The sequence below is a fragment of the Natrix helvetica genome (assembly GCF_964273705.1).
Source record: "Natrix helvetica genome assembly, chromosome: 7".
Taxonomy (NCBI): Eukaryota; Metazoa; Chordata; class Lepidosauria; order Squamata; family Natricidae; genus Natrix; species Natrix helvetica.
The window spans coordinates 45,873,690-45,896,442 of NC_138558.1; the positions used below are offsets into that span (position 1 = coordinate 45,873,690).

A 22,753-nucleotide genomic window follows, 5' to 3' on the forward strand; every position below is an offset into this window, starting at 1 on the left:
GTTACAGAAAATGCAATATTTCATGATTTAGAAAATATGAACAATTTAAAACGAACAAGAAAGAACAATTATTAGCTGGGAGGAAGAGTTCTCAAAAGAAAAGGAAAAAAATGGTTAGAGATATACTTTTGTAATACAAATGTATTCCTTTTAAAAATATGTATAATCTCTCAATTCATGCTAAAAATGAGCAGGGTTAATGTGATGCAGTTAACCAGTAGTATTATTTCTGCTTCTTAAAAAGCTCATACATACCAAAAATAGATCTCCCAGGGATATCAAAACCTTGGCTTGTATGCACTGAAAATAAAATTATTATTATTATTATTATTATTAGCCAAAGCATGCATGCTAAAAAAGTCATTTCAGATTTTATGTGAAGAAACAGAGAAGTGGCCAAACCAAGTTATTTCATAAAGTAAAATTTTTCTCAAGATTTTGTAAAAGTAGTTGAGAATGTTCAAAAAGTTGGCTTTCCTGGGGTCACAGTGATCCAGAACTCCTGCTTCAAGACTGAGGAAGTCCTCAGGCAAGATACTCTCATTAGGCTCCTAGGAAGAAATTAGACATGCAGTTTGTGAACCTTCTTATATTGCCTCTGACCTTTTCTCTTCTCTGTGCAAAGTGAGACTGGAGGCATCCTTGGGGCAGCTGAGCTTTTTTTTTTTAAGCTTTATTTTGCATAAAGCAACATTTTACACTGTTTACAGGTTTCCAGTTTCTACTTTACATGTGTTTATCTTATTTTGCCTATTTCTCCAAATATTTTGTGAACACAAATTGATTCCTTAATAATCATCATCACACAGAGTTACTAACAGATCCTTTAAGAGGAGCCTGCTGTCATTTTGGCAGCATTGAGCTTCAGGGTTTATTGAATGTGATCTAGAGCAGTGGCCCCCAACCTTTTGGGCACTAGGGACCTGTTCCGTGGAGAGTTTTTTCTGCAGACTGGAGGAGGTGTGGTTTCACATGCTGAAGATGGGACTTTGCTTGTTTGTGCACTTCGGTTGCTGGCATGCCCCGGCCCAGCACTGGTCCACGGACTGGGATTAGGGACCCTGATCTATACAATAGATGTTCACCAGTAACAAGAGGCTGGCATCTTCAAGGAAACATCAGGAAATTCAGTAATTACCAACAGATACTGGCTGTGAAAGTTCACATCAATATATTGCTCCAATGTATTTAACCAGGGGTCAATCCTCCAGGGCTCTGTCTCTGTGTGTGTGTGTGTGTGTGTGTGTATGTATGTGTGTGTATGTGTGCATGCGTGTGTGTATTGCAATCTGCTTGTTGAGTCTTGTCATAGGAAGTGAAACTACCCTTGTTTTTTAAATTTTTAAATAAATAAAATATTGTTTGATATAGCTAAGGAAAGTTTTATTTGATTGAATAGAAGTAGTACAGTCATCACAAGTGATTTTGGTTGTTGTTTAGCTTGTCCTATAGTCTTCAGGAACAAGTTGCAAACATGCAAGTACCTCAGACAGGGAAGAAAAAGATAAGGGAAATAACTCTTCCAAACAGACTGTAAAGCAGTCCTGCTGATCTTCAGACAGGCAAATTAATTGAACCTCATAAGAGTACAAAACGCTTTGGATAATGCTCTTGGTAAAGTTTGGAGCCACTTTAGTCAGGTGGTTAAGGCATTAGGCTTGAAAACAGAAGATTGGGTGTTCTAATCCTGCCTTAGCCATGAAAGCCAGCTGGATGACCTTGGACAATTCACTTGACTCAGCCCAAATCACTTCATAGGGTTGTTGTGGGGAAAATAGGAAGAGGGAGGTGTGTTGGATAGGTTCACTGACTTGAGTTATTTGTAAAAACAATAAAAGTGGGATATTAATAAATAAATATTATGGATGTTTAGCTAGAATAGGCCATAAGGATTCAGCGTTATTGGAGGATTTTAGAAATTGCAAATGAAATGCCAGTAGGTGGCTATGTATTAAATCTTGGTATATTTTATGATGAAGGACATTTAAACAATTATAGTCAAATGAAAATGGAGGTATGATGATGGTAACATGTATAAATATCTGAGTTAAAATACTTGAGTTAATATGAATTATGTTTGTTGACTGTGGAAGAGGTCACGAAAGCCTTTTTGTAACAAACCGATACACTTTCTACAGTATGTAAAGAAAGATGTGTTGTGTTTGTTTTGAAAATTAAAAATAAAAGCTGTATAACAATTTGTATTATTACAAATAATTTTTTGCCTGCCAGTATGGGTTAAACATGGAAATGACAAGGAGTGAGGACTTTCACTTGTTCCCACGACAATTCTTCCAACCAATAGTTAAATAAGTTTCTTAATTTCTCAAACATTTTCGGTGCATTTGCTTTATATACAGGGATACCCCATTTTAGGAAGATTTCATGTCAATGTTACCGTGTTTCCCTGAAAATAAGACAGGGTCTCATTTTCTTTTGACCCCCCCCCCCCAAAATAAGCACTTGGCCTTATTTTCAGGGACGTCTTATTATTTTTGAGGTGTAGCAGGCAGCGGGTGTGGTTACCTCATGGCTGCTGCTGTGTTGCAATATTTTCAGGGAGGGCTTATTTTAGCCCATGCGCTCAAAAACCCGATTGGGCTTATTATCTGGGAAGGTCTTATTTTCGGGAAAACAGGGTAATAATCCGGCTACGATCCACTGATTTTTCCTTTTATACCAAAATCCTATTTTCGTATGATTTATACCTCTAAAGTAATTTATTTGGGGAATTATCAGCTTTAGAGTGAGGAGCAGGAGTTTGTGTATTGCAAGTAGATTACACCTGTACTAGTAAAAACTTAAATTAGCCAGTATAACAGAAGGATTATTCACTGTTGGTTTTCTTGATACAGATTGTGGAATTTGTGTTGACCATGGAGATAAGATTTATAGTACTGTGTTACTTAAATACCTAACACGTACACCATTTTATAATTTATTTTGTGGTTTGCATCCATTTTCGTTCTATTTTAAAGATAGCATGAGCACAGAATAAATGTTAAATTTTAAAATAGCAACTATTAATATATATGTACAAGTTGTAATTAACTATGATTTTTTAATCACTGCAATTTGTCACTTTCATATATTGTTCTCTTTCCTTTGAAAACAGGAGGAAATATGAAGCATTCAGAATGTGTAACCAGTGGTGGGTTTCAAAAAGTTTTGAACCTATTCTGTAGGTGTGGCTTGTTTTGTGGGAGTGCTCAGCGGTCATGTGACTGGGTGGGAGTGGCTTGGTGGTTGTCTAACTGGGTAGGCATGGTCAATTTGGAAAATGTGGTGAAACTCACTTAACAACACTCTTGCTTAGCAACCAAAATTTTGGCCTCAATTTTGATCATAAGTTCTCTTCTTTCTTTCTTTCTTTCTTTCTTTCTTTCTTTCTTTCTTTCTTTCTTTCTTTCTTCTTTCCCTCCTTTCTTCCTTCCTTCCTTTCTCTCTTCCTTTCTCTCTTTCTCTCTCTCTCTTCCCCGTCTCTCTCATACACACATCCCTTCCAATTATATTGTAGATATGTTCTATGAATTAAAACCAGTGCCCAATAAATCCTATGATCACGGCAGTGACGTGCGGTGAGGTTTATGACTGGTGAGGCACTGACACAGTGCTGGGTTTCAAATATTTTTAGACTTGTGGACTTCAACTCCCAGAATTCCACAGCCAGGCATGCTCAGTTCCAATTTAAAGCGACAGCATTTGTTTTTCTCCTTTGCTCCTTCTTTCTTTTTCTTTTTCTTCTCCTTCCCCTCCTTCCCCTCCTTCCTCCCTCTCTCCCTTCCTCCCCCTCTCTCAAACACACACACACACACACACACAGAAGTTGGATTGGACTATCTCTCCTACCCCTTCCCTCTCTCACTCACTCTCAAACAACCCCCCCCCACACACAAAAGTTGGATTGGATATCTTTTCCAGTGGCTTGAAAGCAGCTCCTCTGCCATCCCCCCCCCCCCCCATTCCCCTGCTGCCTTTCCCAAACACCTCCACCATTGCAAATGCAGCCTGCTGTCTGGGTGGGAAATGCCTGGAACACAATAAAGCCCACCCACCACCTCCTGCTGGCAGGCTGGGGTGAGAGGAGAGGCAGAGAAGCCGGAGGGGAGCCAAGCCGAGCCTTCCAAAAGAAAGAGGCTGGGGGGAAGTGTGTATACTACAGCATGGCTCTTTGCCTGGCTTCCTGCCTCCTCCTGTGGTCTCCTCAGTGCTCACTTGTGCTCTCCCTCCCCAAGTGTAGTTTGATTGCAGGTGGAGCCACGTTGCCTTTTCAAACTTGTAATCAGTGAAGCTGGGCTAGATTTTTATATAGTTTTATCCAGCTGTGTGTGTGTGAGAGAGAAATGAATGGGGGCCTGGGGAGGAAGTCACTACACTTGGGGAGGGAGAGCACCAGTGAGGTTAAGCAGAGTCATCCACGGTGAGGCAGCAACTAGCTCAGCTTTTTCCTTTCACTTTTTTTTTCCATGATGAGAGTGGTGAGGCTGTGCCTCACTTGCCTCACCTGACTGCACGTCACTGGATCACAGCATTCTGTGTCCTTCAAGCCAACTCACAGAGCTCCCAATTCTGCCTCTTACCGCTCTGGGGGTTATCCGAATATGGTTAGTTGTCCTGTTATCTCTTGGCCTTGGTTCCCGCCTTTTTAGCAGAGTGGCAAAGAGGGCTAAATTCAAAGGGCTTTTTTTCCTTTTGCTGAAGCCAGATTCTCTGCGACTCGGGTGACCTGGTGGGTGTCTGAAGGTGTTGGGCACGCCACAGAAGGCATGCACGTCTCTCTCTCTCTCCCTCTCCCTCTCTCTCTCTCTCTCTCTCTCTCTCTCTCTCACACACACACACACACACACACACTGCGCTTGCTGCAATGCAAGGCGCATTTGTAAGGGGGACTGGATCAGCTGAGAGGCTGGCAAAGAAGCCTCTGTATCTCTGCTACCACAGCTCGCAAAAGAAGGAGGCAGGGATAATGGCTGGCACTCACCCCCTTGCTGCTTTCCCAGCCAGCTACCCAGCTAAGCTGAGCTTCTGCTAGGGACAGACTTCTACTCTCTCTCTCCCCCTGATTTCTCCCCAGCCGCACTTGCGGAGGAAGGAGACAGGGATACTGGCCAGCACTCTCTTCACTTACCACTCACCAAAGCTGCCCCTGCGGCCCACGGAAAAACAGAGGCTTCTTTTTTGCCAGCCTCCCAGCTGATCCAGTCCCCCTTACACATGCGATGTGTGTGTGTGAGAGAGAGAGACAGCCACCTGGTTTCCAATGGGGGGGGGAGAAATCCATGCATTTTTCCTCCCTCTCTAATGCATGGATTTCTCCTCCCCCCATTGGAAACCAGGTGGCTGTCTAAGAGAAGGGAGGGTGCACCGCGTGGGCTATCCCCCAACAGCCAAATCCTCCCCTCCTGTTCCTTCTTCGGCTGTTGGGAGAAGCCCACGCAGTGCCCGCTCCCTTCTCTTTGACAGCTGCCTGGTTTCCAATGGGGGCGGGGAAGAAATCTATGCAGAGGGAAGAAAAACACATGGATTTCTCCCCGCCCCCCATTGGAAACCAGGCAGCTGGTTTCTCCCCCCAGGCAGGTGGCTGTCAAAGAGAAGAGAGCGTGCATGACACGTGGGCTTCTCCCAATCCTCCACTCTGGCAAAGGAAGTGGATGGGCGTGGCAAGCCTGGTGCAGCCAGGCGGGGAGAGTGAGCGGCGATTGGGTGGGTGCAGGGAGCGAGCAGGGGGGGCAGGACTGGGGAGGGAGCGTTCTGGTACAGGGCCTCCGGAAGCTCAGGTACGGAAAGGCACACTAAATTTCACAATCGGGTACGCGTGTACCGGTGCATACCAGCTGAAACCCACCCCTGGTGTACACTAACATTAATACCAATGCTTGAGTCTTTAAAAGAAGAAGACACATTTTGCTGAATTTAAAAAATAAGCAAATTTCCCCCACCCACAAAATCCTAGGATTTTAACTTGCAATGTAAAATGTACTTTGAAGAATTGTATCCATTTTTGGTGGTGATCATTCAATACTCAGCTTAATAAACAAATATTATATACTTTGTTCTGACCCAAGTAATGCTGGCAAGGCAGAGGTCAAGCGTAGTCCATTTATTGCACAATTAACACAGCATCAAACAGCCCACCAATTATATTCTGAAAAGAAAAACTGTTTTCAAGTATGATCTCAATCTAAGGAAATACATTTTTTCACCAAAAATGTAATGAACTACAATAAAAATAAATAGGTTTATGAGCAACAGCAAGAAAAACAGAATACAGAGAAAGACAAAAGATTTCTATGATAAGAAACCACAGTGAGGCAAAGAGAATGAGAAAGCTGAAGACTTAGAAAAGTATTCTGAGAAGAAGTAGGAGGAGAACTGAAGCTGTAATGGCTGGCAAGCCAAAATGAACTTTAGACAGCGTTGTCTTTTGAAGATGGGGCAGAAAACGCTGAGACAAAATTTCTGAAGAATTAGGTGAGCATTATTGGGCAAATTTATCCAACATAAAGAAGACAAAAGAGACGGAAATCACATCTTAATAAGAAAATGCCAGTCATCATATTTGACTTATTTTTTTAAATTTAGGAATAGCAATACTTATGTTTAGTCTACACAAGGCTTCATCTATAGTCAGAAGAGAATGAGCTCACTTGAAAATGCCTAGCAATACCTTAAGCCAAGCCTCTTTTTACTGTTTTATTGCTACTTATCAGCTACAGAATGGCTGGGAGAAACCACTGTACTATAACAAATTAGAGCCTGAAAACAAAATCCGTAGCTTGCTTTTTTTTGCTGGTAGTTAAGAAACAAACAAAAAAAGGTGGGGGGGCAAAGAGATATGGTTGTACTGTGAATTGGATCAGATCCCATAAAGCTTTTCAAATGAGAAGCCTGAATTTTTACCCTGCTGTTTCCAAAAGTAATTTAAACAGGTGAATTTGCAGGAATTATAACTTCTCACTCTCCTATGCCAAATGGGTCGGTTTTTATATTTTTGTCGTTGATCTTGGGTCGAAAGTTATTGTCATGAAACAATATGTAGACAGAGATCAACATACTATAGATGGGAATGTAATATTAATTACATATGTAGTAAAATGTAGATCTTATCAATACATAAAGAATTATTGGAATGAGGAACATGGGAATTACTTTTCAGTGTTGGAAAGATAGGGAAACCTAGATTTACAGTCTTGGGATTACATTTATGTGGTTGTTGCTTAAGAGCTGGGTTTTAGCAATATAATAGGATTTTTTTTCTCCTTTGGCATAGCCCTGGATTCATATATTTTGCTTTTTAATCACAGCAATTTCTACTACTTTCTGTCTTATTTCAACAAAACATATTATCCACTCTTGTTTGGAAATATGGATTTACGAGGCAATACATAATTCTAGCCTTCATTATGTAAAGGTCTGTCAAAATGAAATATTTGAAAACTGAGACAATTACTAGTTTGATACAAAAAAAGTTTGCTTATAATATAAAATACAATGTTTAAATTAGGTGACTTTCATATATACTGTACATGAAACCCTTCAAGTCTTTCCTTAATCATTCTAGTCCTGATCTACGACAGTTATTACTTGGTGAAATTAATATACTCAACTTTTCACATATATGTATGTCTTTGTAGTCTTTATGGTTATAGGCTTTAGGTTACACAGGGGCTAAAATCATACACAATATATTGTTTTACATAACAGTAAATTTTGAATAAATATAAATGATAAATAAAGTTAACAGTTGAATAAGAACGATGGCTTGAACTAAATAACTAAAATAAAAAAAATTGTGTGGATGGTATAAAAAACTAACACAAGGTAGACCTTCCAGTCTGCAATTTAGGATGGCAGATATGTAGGTCAATGGAAAGCTATTGAAAAAATATCCAAGTATCAAATAGAATGCAATTTTAATAAAATTAAATATAAACAATATTGCAAACTATAAATCAAAATCAACCTGACTTCATTTTGTTCAATAATAATTTCTATCCAGTTAATGAATTATCATTTAACTATCAATCTCAAATGTTAAAAGTTTTATTATTCATTCATTTACTTATCTATGTAATAATCATTTGTTTAGGAAATGCCTGGTAAGAAATAGAAATTTCTGATGATTGTTTTTAACCATATTCAGTTGGAAAGTTCCTTGCATAATTCTAGGGCAAACTCTATCTTTCAGTTTAATCTACCATACATCAAAAGGTTATTCTGAGAATAAAATAGGCACAAAGAATATATACCACTCTGGATTCCATGAAGAAAAGGTGATGTAAATACCAAATATTGTTAATGGTAACCACAAAATTTTTAGAACTTTCTAGTTTTCAATTTTTAAAAAATGATTTAATATTATAAATAAATAATATACTGTGTATGATAAAGAAAAAAACTATTGTAATAATAGCAATAGCACTTAGACTTATGGTATATACTGCTTCATAGTGCTCTGCAGCCCTCTCTAAGTGGTTTACAGAGTCAGCATATTGCCCCCAACAATCTGGGTCCTCATTTTACCAACCCTTGGAAGGATGAAAGGCTGAGTCAACCTTGAATCGGTGAGACTCGAACTGCCAAATTGCTGGCAGTCATGCTATCATCAACTTATAATAATAATTAGCTCTTTATAGTAATGAAATAATAATAAAATCCTCCGTCAGTACCTCTAAATATTATATGAGCTACAATTAAACTGCAATTTAGTTACTGTATTTTTTGGAGGCACACCTTTTTCCCTCAAAAAGGAGAATGAAAATCTGGGTGCGTCTTATACACTGAATCCAGCATTTTTCCCTCCCGAAACCTCGCCCCTTCACCAAAATGGCTGTGCACAGCTTGTAGGAGGCTTTCAGAGAGCTCCTGGGGATGTGGGGGCAGAAATGAGCTCAATTCCCCCCCGCCCCCAGGAGCACTCTATAAGCTTCCTAAAAGCTATCCATGCCCTTTTTTAAGACAAAGAATGGGCCCGTTTTCACAAAAAACGGGCTGTTTTTGCTCATTTCTGCCTCCCCCACCCCCGCAGGAGCATTCTACAAGCCTCCTAAGGGCTATCCATGCCCTTTTTTTAAAAAAAGGGGGGGCGTTTTTGCGAAAAACAGGCAGTTTTGGGGAGGTTTGCAGAGTGCAACTTTTTTTTTAAAAAAATTGCCTCTTTAAAACCTTGGTGCATCTTATACTCCAGTGTGTCTTATATTCAAAAAAATACGGGTATATTAAAGTCCACCAAAAGCGTTAAAGTTTTATTTCTTTTTGTTGTCCATAATGAAGTCTCTAATCATCTGAATAATATTTTAGGAATGTTTGATTAAATGAATCAGATTATTATTAATCTCCACAGTATTCCTTTGTTCATTCTAAAATGTTTACCATTTTATGTACAGCATTGATCTTAATACAGAGGAGGGGATATCTTTGTTGGCAACAGTTGACTCTAAGAAAAGAACTACCATATTTTTCAGATTATAAGATGCACTTTCCTCCCCCCAAAAAAGTGGGTGGAAATGTCTGTGCCTTATAGAGCTAATATTGAGGTGTGGGGAGGGAGATTGGTACAGCGGCGATCAGCTGTTCTAGGTAGAAGGGATCACCGCCGCCTAACACTGTTACCCATTCGCCACAGATCGCAGTGATCAGCTGTGAATGGGCCACAGCAAACTGGTCATGGCAAATGGGCTGCGGCAGCAAAAGGGCTGCGGTGGTGAATGCCCCACACCGGCGGCAGCGAACAGGCCACAGCGAATGGGCTGCGCTGCTTAGAACAGCTGATCAGCTGTATTCTGGGACACCAATCCAACTGCCAATCAGCTGCTCGGCAGCAAAGACTCCAGTGTTTCCCAGCAGCGGCAGCAGCTCAGCTCAGTTGGCCAGTGGTCGGCACAATGGAGCGGAGCCCTGACGAGCCACATGCTGGGGCTGCAATAATGTGCTGAAGCTAACCAGGCTGTTTGATGTTTGCTGCAAGGATGCTAGCCAGATGAATACCAGATGGATGCTGAGAGGCACAGGCAGATTTTTTTTCTTGTTTTCCTCCTCTAAAGCTAATGTGCATCTTATAGTCCAGAGCATCTTATAGTCCAAAAAATATAGTAATAATTAAAACCAATTATAGAGGGCCCATCCTTTTTAATATAGTCATTATATGCACTGGAAGGACTGAAATTACACATTTAACATTTATCAGCCATTAACTCCTTCCATGACTTAAGAACATCAAAAGTTAATTCATTATTCTTACATCAAAAGTTTAATCTCAGGCTTGTTTACAGGGGAACGAAAATCAAGATATATTAGCCATATGTTTTTGCACAATCTAGTACTTCTGAATTGTCATATTTTCCAATCCCACAGTTAAATGTCTTCCACTGCCATCAAATATAACAATGACTATTTTTTTACAAATGTAACAGAGGGCTGAACAAATTCATAGAGGACAGCCTATCAATGATTATTAGTCTTAATATCTGTTCTATGAATTATATTGCTTAATGAATCATAAAGTGTATTTTTTTCAAATATTAACTGTTGGAGAGCAATAGCTGTTACGCTTCTGTTTATGTTCTAAATATATATTAGGTGTCTAGCTTGCTTTACTGTATGTGGCACAAAATACCAGTGTACACATGCCTTTTGTATATCTAACCATGTGGGCACTTTTGAAGCTCTTATTTTTTAACAGTTAGAGCAGCTGTTCATTTACAATGTGCATATAACTGCTTTAGAAATTGTTTCAAGGTAGATTGCTGCATTACATAGTTGAATGAAGCAAGAAAATATATGTACTTGGTAATTGTTCAACCTTTCTTTGCAAAATGGCACCCTCAGCTCTTAACACATTATCTCAAGTGACTGAGAAAAACGAAATAGTATATTGCTGGTGTTATTTTTTTTTAAAATAAGATAATTAGGGAAATTAACTAGGAGAAAGTGAGAAAGCAAGAAAGAGAGATCTTTCTACAGGGTTTTTAAAAGTCATTAGAAACCAATTGACTCAATTAATGTATGTTCCTACCCATGCAAAGTAGCCAATGAAATGCAGAGGTCAAGTCTGTAACAAAAAAACCAAACACTAGCCAAGCAAATAGGAGCACTCAAGACAACATACAGGTAACCAGTAACTTACAACTAGTGAGTTAACAACTGTTTGAAGTTACAATGGACTTTTAAAGGGTTACTTGTACCCTGTTCTTAAAGTTTCACCTGCACTGCACCATTCCCTACACAATCACATTTTGGGTCCTTGGTAAGTGGCTCACATTTACAACATGTTGTAGTGTCCTGCGGTCACATGATAAAGTTTTGCTGTTTTTTGTCATTTTCTAGCAAAAACTGGCAAAAAAATTCCATTGGATAAAATGGGTTCCCACTTAAAACAATGTAGACTTAATAACCATGGAGATTTAGTTAATGACTGTCATAAAAATTATCATAAAATAAAGTCTGGTTATGTGGTGCCTTGACTTACAACTGCATTGACTTACAACCAAATTTCTGATCATAACTGTGGTTGTTAAGTCCAGGGCTACCTGTGTAGGGAAAAGAATAGTTCAAAACCAAAGCAAGAATTTGCAAGATTGCATTTACAATAGGAAGAGTGAGCACAAAGAAACATCATCATCCATTCTTGCCCTCCAAAAATTGTTGCTGGTTCATTTAGGAAATGGAGAAATTGGACAATACAGTTAAACCCATAGAATTGAAGTATTTATGTTTTCAGACACAAGTTGCTCTTGGGAAGAAACTACAGCAGAGGCAGCTCGGGGACAAAAAAGCACCAGCAAGTTGTATCAGTATTAGAGTTACCAGATCTACAAGAAACCCAGATAAATATTAGTTGTCAGCAAGTTTTCAGAATCCCTTCAATGCAATTTGCTTTATACTAGTCAGTATGTACTGAGGGTGGCTGCTGCTTCCCACCACTCTATGGATGCATGCCAACCATGCAACAGACCATGACTGGGTTTAGCTTGTTTTTTAAGATTGAAAACTTTTTTTTTAGATTTGCAGGATCTTTGTCCTCAATCACCACAAGACATTTTAAACAGTACAGGTGCAAAGCTTGAATACAGTTATTCTTTTCTATATTATTTACTAGCTGTACCCGGCCACGGGTTGGTGTGGCTCAGACTGGTTAAATGGAAAAGAAAGAAAAGAGAAAGCGCAAGTCACCTAGCTGAGGCGGCCCCTGCATGGAAGTGAGCCATGGTGGCCCCTGCAAGAGCTGCCACGGAGGACGCTCCCACAGGCCCCAGCCTGGCCGAGCTGAGGAGGAGAGGAGAAGGAGGTGGGCGCCGCTCCCGATCCGGCTTTCCTCAGCGGTGGCGGTGAGAGGAGGCGGCCGGCATCCCCGCAGGAGGAGGAAGGAGCCACCCCTGGTGACACTGACACAAGGCAGCCCCCGCTGGCCGCGGTCCCATCCAGAGACGCTGTCGTCGCTGCAGTCGCCGCCTCACGGGACACCCAGCGGCCGCCCCAGCCCCGCTGCGTCTCAGGCTGACACCTCCGCCGCCCCATCGGAGCCGCCTTGGCGAGGCTGTAGCTGGCTCCCTGTGAGAGGGGTGGAGAGCGCGCGCAGCTGGCCGGGCTGAGGAGACGCTCCGCCTCCACCTCCTCTGGAGCTCCACTGGGCTTGGCGGAGGGAGGCCGGCTTAAGGGTGGGAGGAGGCGGCTGAGGGATGGGGCAGGCGCCGTCCCGCTGCAGACAGCAAAGGCCTGGCGGGATGGGAGGAGAGAGAGGGGAAGGGGAGGCCAAAAGGCTTAGGCTCCCCTTGGTGGAAATGGCGAAGCTTGTCGGAAGAGGGGAGGAAAAGGGTGCAGCTCCAGCCCAGCCACACATATAAAGGGACCGTCGGGACGAAGCTGGAGAGAGGCCGAACTGTTCCGAATATACTATACTCAAGAAATGAACGCTATGGTATAGTGTGTGTTGCTTTTACGTCCAGCAGATGGCGCTGGTTTTCAAAAAAGCATGTTTTTACAAAAAAACATGTTTTTACCTGTCACAGGTGTGACATCTATATAATATATATACATAAAAACATGCACGTAGTCGAATGCAACGTTGTGTCAAAATCTCAAAGCAATCGGTGAAGAACTTTCGGAGATTTGAGATTTTGAACAAGCAAACATTACAATTTTATTTATATAGATTATATTTATACTGCTGCCCCTTACAAAAAGTATTTTAATTTCACACAAATAATTAGATGTACATAGTGTTGATTAATGTATTTTGTCCTCAAAATTTGTAAGCAAAGAAATTGTCTAAATTACTGAACAGATAATTACCAAAAATGTTCTTGTAGCTCCTTGATTCTAGAAAGATTTTCTAATGTGGAAAAGACTCGGGAAACAGATAACTAGCTATAGAAAAGACTCGGGAAACAATAACTAGCTATAGAACTGAAAGCTCTTGCACTCTACACACCTTACCCATTTCACATATGTCTCATGGATTATACATTTGCACCTCTTCTCATAACTCCTTTACATCTCTTGCTTTATCATCTAAAAATGTTATATTCTGACCAGCTAGTTTTCTATAGATTTGTCATGTCCCAAAAAGTGTCATAATATTGGGTTTGCTCACATGAGTGCCTTAACTTACAACTGCAATAATTTACAATTGGAAATCCAGTTCCAGTTGCAGTTGTAGGACTATCTATCTATATATTTGCCTTGATATTCTTATCTGCCCAATAAATAACTACTTTGGCTTTTTATGTGTAAATCAAAAGAACTGTGCTGCACCTGGCTTCAATTCTTGTCAAAATTATTAAATTAAGTATGACCAACACTTATACCTATAATGTTAAATACTAGCAATATCAAGAAGACATGTTTTTCTTGAAGCTAAAGCAGCTGAATTACAAAGTGCTACTACAGGAGGGTTTTAAACAAATAGTTAATCATGTCATTCACAAAGCTTTAATGGGAACTATCCAAATCCTAATGAATAATGTACACCGTGCAACAGAATTATGGATTTCCCTTTTAAGAAAAGTGCATGACCATAAATCACGATACTACACGTTCGCTTTAGAACTGAAGTTTTATACTATAAGTAACTCAAGTGACAAGGAGCAGCACACCATCTTTTTAGAATTCCACTCCATTGTTACTGTGAATTATTAAACTATTTCTCTTTTTTCTCAACACTGATAAAATCTATTTCATATATCACTCAGAGCTCTTACAAGTTATTCTTCCTGAACACTAACAGATTCCTGCTTTGAGAAAAACAAGAAACCTTGAACACTGCATGAAAGAAACCAAATTGACAATCCCCAAAGCAAAAGAGATGCTATTTACAGATAACAGTATGCCCAATTATGTTAGGTGATTTTTGTACAGGTTATCAGAAATACTGCATTCAGTTTCTAGTTCCCAAGATTACAGGCAAAAGCTACAAAAAATTGCTTATGCCCAGTTACTTATACTATATTACCCAAAAGTATAGATCAGTGTTTCTCAAATTTAGCAACTTGTAAGAAGAGATTTCAATTTCCAGAAGGTGGAGGCCGGAGAGTTGACGTCCACCCATCTTAAAGTTGCCAAATTTGAGAAAAATTGGTATAGATCAATAATTTCAACCTTAAAATCAGATGCTAAATTAAGATGTGCAAAGTATTTCTTTTTGCAACCTCAAGTTTCCTACCCAAGTATAAAGGATCAGTTTATGATTTATGTCATTCTGGTTGAGGAACAGATTTTCACAAAAGAGCTTGGAATGTTGTTATTGACACTACTTCATTTTCAGGTTTAATTGATACTATAGTTTGTTTATTTTTTATAACTTTATTAAGGTTTCTGAAAGCAATTTTAAAAAAAGCTTAACCAAAAGCTAACAGTCAAGAAAGAGACTAGAGAGTCAGAATATAGAGATAATTATAATTGATGGGGAACTCATCAAATTTGCAGATGACACCAAGCTGGCAGGAATAGCCAACGCTCCAGAAGATAGGCTCAAGATACAGAAGGATCTTGACAAACTTGAACATTGGGCACTATCTAACAAAATGAAATTCAATGGTGAAAAAAGTAAGGTTCTACATTTAGGCAAGAAAAACAAACTGTACAACAGGTACAGAATATGGTACCTTGCTCAATAGTAGTAACTGTGAGAGGGATCTTGGAGTACTAATGGACAACCATTTAAATATGAGCCAGCAGTGTGCAGCAGCTGTCAAAAAAGCCAAAACAGTTCTAGGCTGCATAAACAGAGGAACAGAATCAAGATCACGTGAAATATTAATACCACTTTATAATGACTTGGTAAGCCCACTCTTGGAATACTGCATCCAATTTTGGTCGCCACAATGTAAAAAAGATGTTGAGACTCTAGAAAGAATGCAGAGAAGATAAATAAAGGTGATTAGGAGACTGGAGGCTAAAACATATGAAGAACGATTGTGGCAGCTGGGTATGTCTAGTCTGATGAAAAAAAAGGTTCTAGGGGTGACGTGATAGCAGTGTTCCAATATCTCAAGGACTGCTAAAAAGAAGAGGGAGTCAAACTATTCTCCAAAGCACTTGAGGGTAGAACAAGCAGCAATGGGTAGAACCTAATAAAGTTAGAACTAAGGAGAAATTTCTTGAGAGTTAGAACAATTAATCAGTGGAGCAACTTGCCTCCAGAAGTTGTGACACTGGAAGTTTTAAAGAAGATGTTGGATAACCATTTGCCTGAAGTGGTGTAGGGTTTCCTGCCTAGGCAGGGAGTTGGACTAGAAGACCTCCAAGGTCCCTTCCAATTCTGTTATTCTATTCTATTCTATTCTAAATAGCAGACAGATATGCAAAAAATAAAAAATATAGAAAAAAAAACAAAGGTACTCCCCAAAACGGCAGTTTTTTAGCAGATATAATAAATCATGAGTTCAACCCTTGCTCTAGAATATTCAGAATGCTATTCCTTTACAAACAACATGTATTTTGACTATTTATTAAAAAAACGGCAGAAAGAGATATCTAAATTTGTTTGGTAAGGTAAAAAAACAACAACCAAGAGCTAAGTATATAGTTCCACGTTATGCCAAGGAAAGAAGTTTAGCCTTATCAGATTTAAGTGTATTTTCTGGTTTGCTGCTTAGTTTGGTTAAAAGATTGGGAGATACTGAGAGATAGAAGACATTGCATTTGGAAGGGCGTGACTAGAAATGTGGATGGCGTGCTTATTTATGGTATAAAAATAGAAATAGAAATTGAATAACAGTTGGAAGGGACCTTTGAGGTCTTCTAGTCCAACCCCCTGCCTAGGCAGGAAACACTACAGACAAATGGTTATGCAATATCTTCTTAAAAACTTCCAGTGTTGGAGCATTCACAATCTCTGGAGGCAAGTTGTTCCACTGAACAATTTGCAGTTCTAACTGTCAGGAAATTTCTCCTTAGTTCTAAGTTGCTTCTCTTCTTGACTAGTTTCCACCCATTGCTTCTTGTCCTATCCTCGGGTGCCTTGGAGAATAGTCTGACTCCCTCTTCTCCGTGGCAACCTCTGAGATATTGGAACACAGCTATCATGTCTCCCCTAGTCCTTTTCATTAAACTAGACATACCCAGTTGCTGCAACCATTCTTCATATGTTTTAGTCTCCAGTCCCCTAATCATCTTTGTTCCTCTTCTCTGCACTCTTTCTAGAGTCTCCACATCTTTTCTACATCGTGGTGACCAAAACTGAATGCAGTATTCCAAGTGTGGCCTTATCAAGGCATTATAAATTGGTATTAACACTTCACATGATCTTGATTGTATCCCTCTGTTTATGTTGAACTAAGTTGGCTTTTTTGGCAGCTGCAGCACACTGCTGGCTCATATTTAAATGGTTGTCCACTAGGACTCCCAGATCCCTCTCACAGTTACTACCACTGAACAAGATAACACATAATTTGACTAATTTGATTCTGCAGGGTTGGTGTACTCTGGGTTTCTTCAGTTAAACATGTCATTTATCCAGACTCTAGAAATCTGCCTTGTCTATAGCAGCACTTGCCTTCTGAAACAAGTTATTTAGAACAGCCACGAGGACCTGGCAGTTCACCCAGGCCTTTGGAAAGAGAAAATAAGACTTTATTGTGCGTGCCATATTTTTTTCTTTTATCTCTTACATTTCAGTGATTTGATTGTAATTTTTTATTGTTGTGAGCCACCAAGAGACACTGAATCAAGTGGCATACTTTTAATATTGCACATATGGGGGTCAAAATATACATGTATTTCTGAAATAGTTGATTTTATTGAAACCACTATGAACTTGTTGCATTGGAATTGACTACATTTCTACCCTGTTTCCCCGAAAATAAGACCTCTCCGGATAATAAGCTCAATTGGGCTTTTGAGTGCGTGCGCTAAAATAAGCCCTCCCCCAAAATATTGCAACACAGCAGCAGCCATGAGGTGACCACACTCGCCACTCCTGCACCTCAAAAATAATAAGACCTCCCCGAAAATAAGGCCAAGCGCTTATTTCAGGGGTCAAAGAAAATAAGACCCTGTCTTATTTTCAGGGAAACACAATATTATATGAAGGGAAGAATATTTTAACTTTCTATTAGAAATGGCTCAGATTTATGCCAAATATTATATGGCAATAGGGCCCTCAATGCAACCTGAACACCCCATCATAAAAGTAATTCTAGCAACAAAAACAACTACTTTTAAAAAGAAGATTTGGGATGGATCTGGTCTTTATTATAGTAGCTCCAGACATCAAGACAGGTAGCCCTCAATTTATTACCATAATTGGGAGTGGAATTTTTATCCTAAATAACTGGAATCATGAATCAAGTTGGAGCTGATTTTCTGGTAATTTTTATTGTGATCGTTAAGTGAATCATGTTAAATGAATCACATGATCATTAAGTGAATCCAAAAAATGAACAATTTTTTTTGCTGAAAGCTGGCAAAAATGTTGCAAACTTTGTGGCTACAGAATGCTGCAATCTGTCATAAATGTAAGTCAGTGGCCAAGCACCACAAGTGCAATCATTTGATCTTGGGGCTGGTTTGACTGTTTAAAGTGCAAGCACAGGTCATTAGTCACGTTTTCCAAGGCTATCCCAACTTTGAACCATCATTAAACGCATGGATGTAAGCTGAGGACTAACTATACACATTCCAATTACAGGTTCTGTGCCTAATATAATCAATTCTGAGTGACATAGATGCCCTATTCCCGTGACGGTGAACCTATGGCACACGTGCCCAAAGTGGCATGCGAACCCATGTCGCTTGGCACGTGTGGCATCGCCCATTCCTCTTCTGGGTTTCTGGTGCGCATGTGCACGTGATGATCAGCTGGCCTTTCTGCGTGCAGCGGTGCCAAAACAGCAAAGACTTGGTCTTCCATTTTCTGCCGTGAGCATGCGCACCGGCCAGCTGATCAGTGCAAGACTTGCTTGCTGGAAAATGAACAGAAGTTCTTTTTCCATTCTGCGCATGCCAGCTGGGCAGCTCCTCTTCCTGGTCATGGCCCAGATGAGTGTGTGCACATGTGCACACGCGAAGTGCTCCCTTTTCGGCACTCAGTGCCGAAAAGGTTCAGCATCACTGCTGTATTCTATACAATAAGGCTTGAAGTATACATAAAAATAAAATAAGTAACAGACAATTCATATTCCCAATAAACAAACCCAATTCAAACCAAAGGCACAATCAATTCATCTACCCCAAAGTCCAATTCTTAGGAGAAATGATGTTTCAAAGAACAGGAGCAGCACCTGAAATGTCCCACCTTCAAGTCCCTAAAGCTTACTTTACCCAAGTGATAGGATTCTAAGGAAGCCTTTTTTTAACCTGGTATTTTGTATGGGCATAAATAGTTGGATCAAAGCAATTCCAAAGATTGCTTTGGGTCGTAAACTACAATAGCCATGGTTTTAAAAGTGAAACAAGCACTTTGAATTTATTTCAAAGCAAACTGATAATCAGTGAAGTTCCAGCATCAGTGTAGTTTAAAAAAAAATCACAATGGATTCATAATAATACAAGCTGCTGCAATGGTGGTGTTTCCATGTCATCTATAAAGCAGCCTCAGATAGAATGGATTATAATAATCACAATGACACTAGTGCGAATAAGTTTGCATCTACAAATATGATCCAATATACCTGTGTATAAGGGTTGAGAGTAGATTCTTTACTTCTGTGTAACCATACAAAACAAACCTGCATAATGGTATATAGTTGTGTATATTTTCTTAGGGGTAAATTGCATGATAACCATAAGATTGAATTTCAAATTTAATCATATAGAATTAAAATAGGAAGTTCGCCTGTTAAATAGACTGTGTATTATAGAAGAATGAGTATCAAACTATGTATATATTAAATTCAGATAAAAGGGAATGAATTGCCTACTTTTCCTTCTTTTTGTATATAATTTTGTCTGAAGTCAAGACCTATACATTAGTTATCGATTATCTCAAGTACCAAGTACAACCTCTTTCTGTTTGTTTTGTAACAGTGAGTAAAGAGATTGACAGGCATTAATAGAGTTACTCCAAACACTGTCTCCTACACTATTTAAACAAGGACTTCACTTCATTAGCTTTTCTGAAAGAAAATACAGTCAAGCTAAGGACTGAAAATGTCTCAAGCCTTCTGAAATAAGGACATTAATGAAATAGTAGTTATTTCAAGCCTCAGTATCACAAAATATGTTATATGTCTTTCCTTTATTGAAAAAAAAACACATGATTATAGAGTTGTATTTGTAGTTCTTCTAGGTGAAAAGAAAACCAGAAGTAGGATTAGTTGTAGTTGCATTTTTAGGAGAGTCAACATAACAAATCAGTATTTGGTTTTAGTCTGAATATCAAGAAATCTGAATGTGCACCATATGCTGCATTTGTTTTCAGAAAAAAATATGCTTAGTCTATAAAAAGTTGTGAGATCAGCTAAAATGAACCAACTGAAAATGCCAAATAAGTTAAAATACTAAGTATGTGTATACTTGAATACCCAATCATGTCAAGGATTGCTCCTATTTTGTTTAAGAAGTTCTTCTAAGCTTTCAGAAACAATGTAATGTAAATTGTCCTATCAATATTTCTAAATATAAATCCATTTTATTAACCCATTCATCAGGGAAGAAGTTCTGACATTGCAGCAAGGCATATAACAAACTTTCATATAGAAGCAACATGACTCTGATACTATCAGAAATGTCACAGCTACCCTTTCTTATTTCAAGCAGGAAATTTAAAACAAGTCCTTCATTAATCATTCAGCATAGTTTGTGACATAAATTTCTAATGGCTTTTATTAGTTAAGTGATACTGGATTTTATTCGTTTAATAAAGATAAGCAGCACCTAAGTCTGAAAAGTGAGTGAAGAATTATGTATGTTAATGAATATTATAGTATATACTAGAGCAATATTTTCCTTAATTTAAGTAATCTTAGATTTCAGTATCACTTAATTGTGATGGTCGCAATTAAAAGAAAATTACTTTCATAAAAAGTATTAAACATGAGGCATTCTATTGTAAAATTAATATAGACTTTCCCCTCTATTTTTAAATAAATGTTTAAACTTCCTCTCTTATTTTAATAAATCTCTCTTTTTATAATCTGGAGAGATCAGGAGAGAGAAAAGGATTCTGTTGAGGCCTACTTCTAAAAACTCAAGTGCCAGGCCTGATTAGACTTCTCTCAATTTCATTACAAGGACTTCACCTTGAAAAGGATGAGATGGTACAAATCTGAGACTCAGAACAAGGCAACATGCTTTTGTCTGGAATAAGCCAGATTTTTAGAAAAATAAAAACGTTAAAACCCATTACAGTCCAAATCTTCAGTCCCAAAAGCAGATGAGCAAATGGCCTAACTAATTTCACCCTTTTAATTGCGTACCTAGAGGATTTGTTAAATATATTTTACCTTTTCATCAGGGAGATGGTTTATAGTCTAACCAAATTTTCAAAACCCAGAATACCACTATCTCTGGAGATCCAGCATCCTTTTTCTTTGTGCTGTAGTACGTAAAGAGAAAACCATGTTCAAAAATCCTCTAACTTGACCCAATTCTTTTAATAGCCACAGAGAGACATTGCAGAACTTCTATGAAAATTAAATATTTTTTTTAAAAAAAAATCAGAACTTGTTTTTTAAAATCCCATAATTTCACTTAAGGAGAGAACTTCATTTTCAGTTCTATAGGCAAATCATAGTCTGGTGGGAAACATTTCAACACGCTCATTAAATAAAATCTGGATTGACCAATTGATCCGTGTTTGGTTCCAGTCAGAAGAAAGAGAGTGTTCACCGGAGTTCTTGCCTTGCCTTTTCTTACGACTCTCTTTCTCACTTTGCAGCCTACAGAGTCACTTTCCCTCCAAGTCATTGTCTCCAATACACACCCTTGCCAGACAACGCATGCCAGAAATACACAAGCTTACATGCTACCACCCTCTTCTCCTTCCAAGATAATGCTGGGGCGGAAGGGAACACTTCCCCTTTCTGCCTTGCAGGTTGTTGTTGTTGTTGTTATTGTCACTATCTTTATTATGTAACTATGTGAGACTCTCCTTTATACCGGGGAGGGGACTAGAGAGGTGGGGGGGGGAACAAACTCAACTCCTCCTAAAGTTAGGACGACAAATGCGCTTGACGCCAATTTCCCACTTCTCCTCCTCCTCCCCCCCCCCGTTCAACCCCCTCCTCTTCGCGCACTGGGATTTGGAGAGGCGATCTACACCCACCTGTCTCTAGGGTCGATCCAGCTGGTCTGCTTGGTGTTGTGGTCGATGTAGAAGATTTTCCCATCGTAATCCCTCGCCTCCTCCCAGCCGTCGGGTAAGGGCAATTGCCCATTCCCCATTTTTCTAGGCATGGTCGAAATCGGGGTTTAGTTGCTCCATAGGGACAGCAAACAAGAAAGAAAAGGAGGGAAGCGGGAAAAGACTCCCCCCTCCTTCCCCTGGAGATCTGGGCGGGTGGAGGGAGGCAGAACCGTGCAATGGGCCAGGAAATTCTCCCGAGTTTCAGCCCACCATGTCTGGACAGAGCCTCCGCCTTCGGGCCTTATTCCGTATTGGCAGAAGGGGGTCAGGGGGTCCAGGCTAAGACGAGGTGCTACTTATGTTCCGGGGGGGAGGGGGGGAGAACCGGCTCAGTCCCGAGCGGCGGCGGCCACTCATTAGCATGAGATTAGCATCCATCTCATCTGCATGCACATTCCTGGCGGGTGCATTCCTGAGCGTTAACCCTCTCTGTGCCACCCCGCTACTCGAAGGGAAGATTGGAAGAGCCCCCGTCCTGCAAAAGAATGTGCTGCGCGGGGAGGAAGAGGCACGCGCGAGCACGCACATCCCGGGGGGGGGGGTAGGGGGAGGGGGGAGGGAGGGGAGGAGAACCAAGAGTGGGGCAGATTGGAAGAGACGGAAAGGGGGGGGGGGGCTAGAACTGAGCAGCGCAAGTTCTCCTAGTGACTTTTTAAAAAGTTGCTTGGGAAAAAAAAGGGGGGGGAGGGAGGAAGGACCGTACGTCCCAAAAGGGGGGGAAAGGTGAGACGTGCGCAACTTTTCCCAAATAAACAACGTATTTCTCCCATTCTACAGTTTTTCGGTAGATTTGGTCGTGAAAATCTAATAATTCTCGGCTCCGATTACCACCATCCCACACACAGAGAATCCTGTGATTATAGACCTGTGAGAACTTTCCTGTCAATTCAGTACCTAAGGAGATAGCTTCTATTTTCCAGAAGACTTCATGTTTTCTCAAGTTGCTGCCGGAATAGTGAAATACCCACA

At 39.8% G+C, this 22,753-nt stretch overlaps 1 protein-coding gene across 2 annotated transcripts in view; it reads right to left on the reverse strand.

The window, feature by feature from the left end:
- WWC2 (WW and C2 domain containing 2) overlaps positions 1-22,140 on the reverse strand; it is a 167,774-nt gene extending 145,634 nt beyond the window's left edge. Inside the window, exon 1 of one of the 2 annotated variants that reach the window (XM_081959150.1) lies at positions 21,704-22,140. In XM_081959150.1, coding sequence (XP_081815276.1) covers positions 21,704-21,834 — 131 coding nt within the window. In that variant the 5' untranslated portion in view covers positions 21,835-22,140. Of the gene's footprint in view, positions 1-20,882; positions 20,983-21,703 lie in introns of those variants that run through there. The other variant, XM_081959151.1, reaches the window with a different exon arrangement.
- Positions 22,141-22,753: the final 613 nt, after the last annotated feature.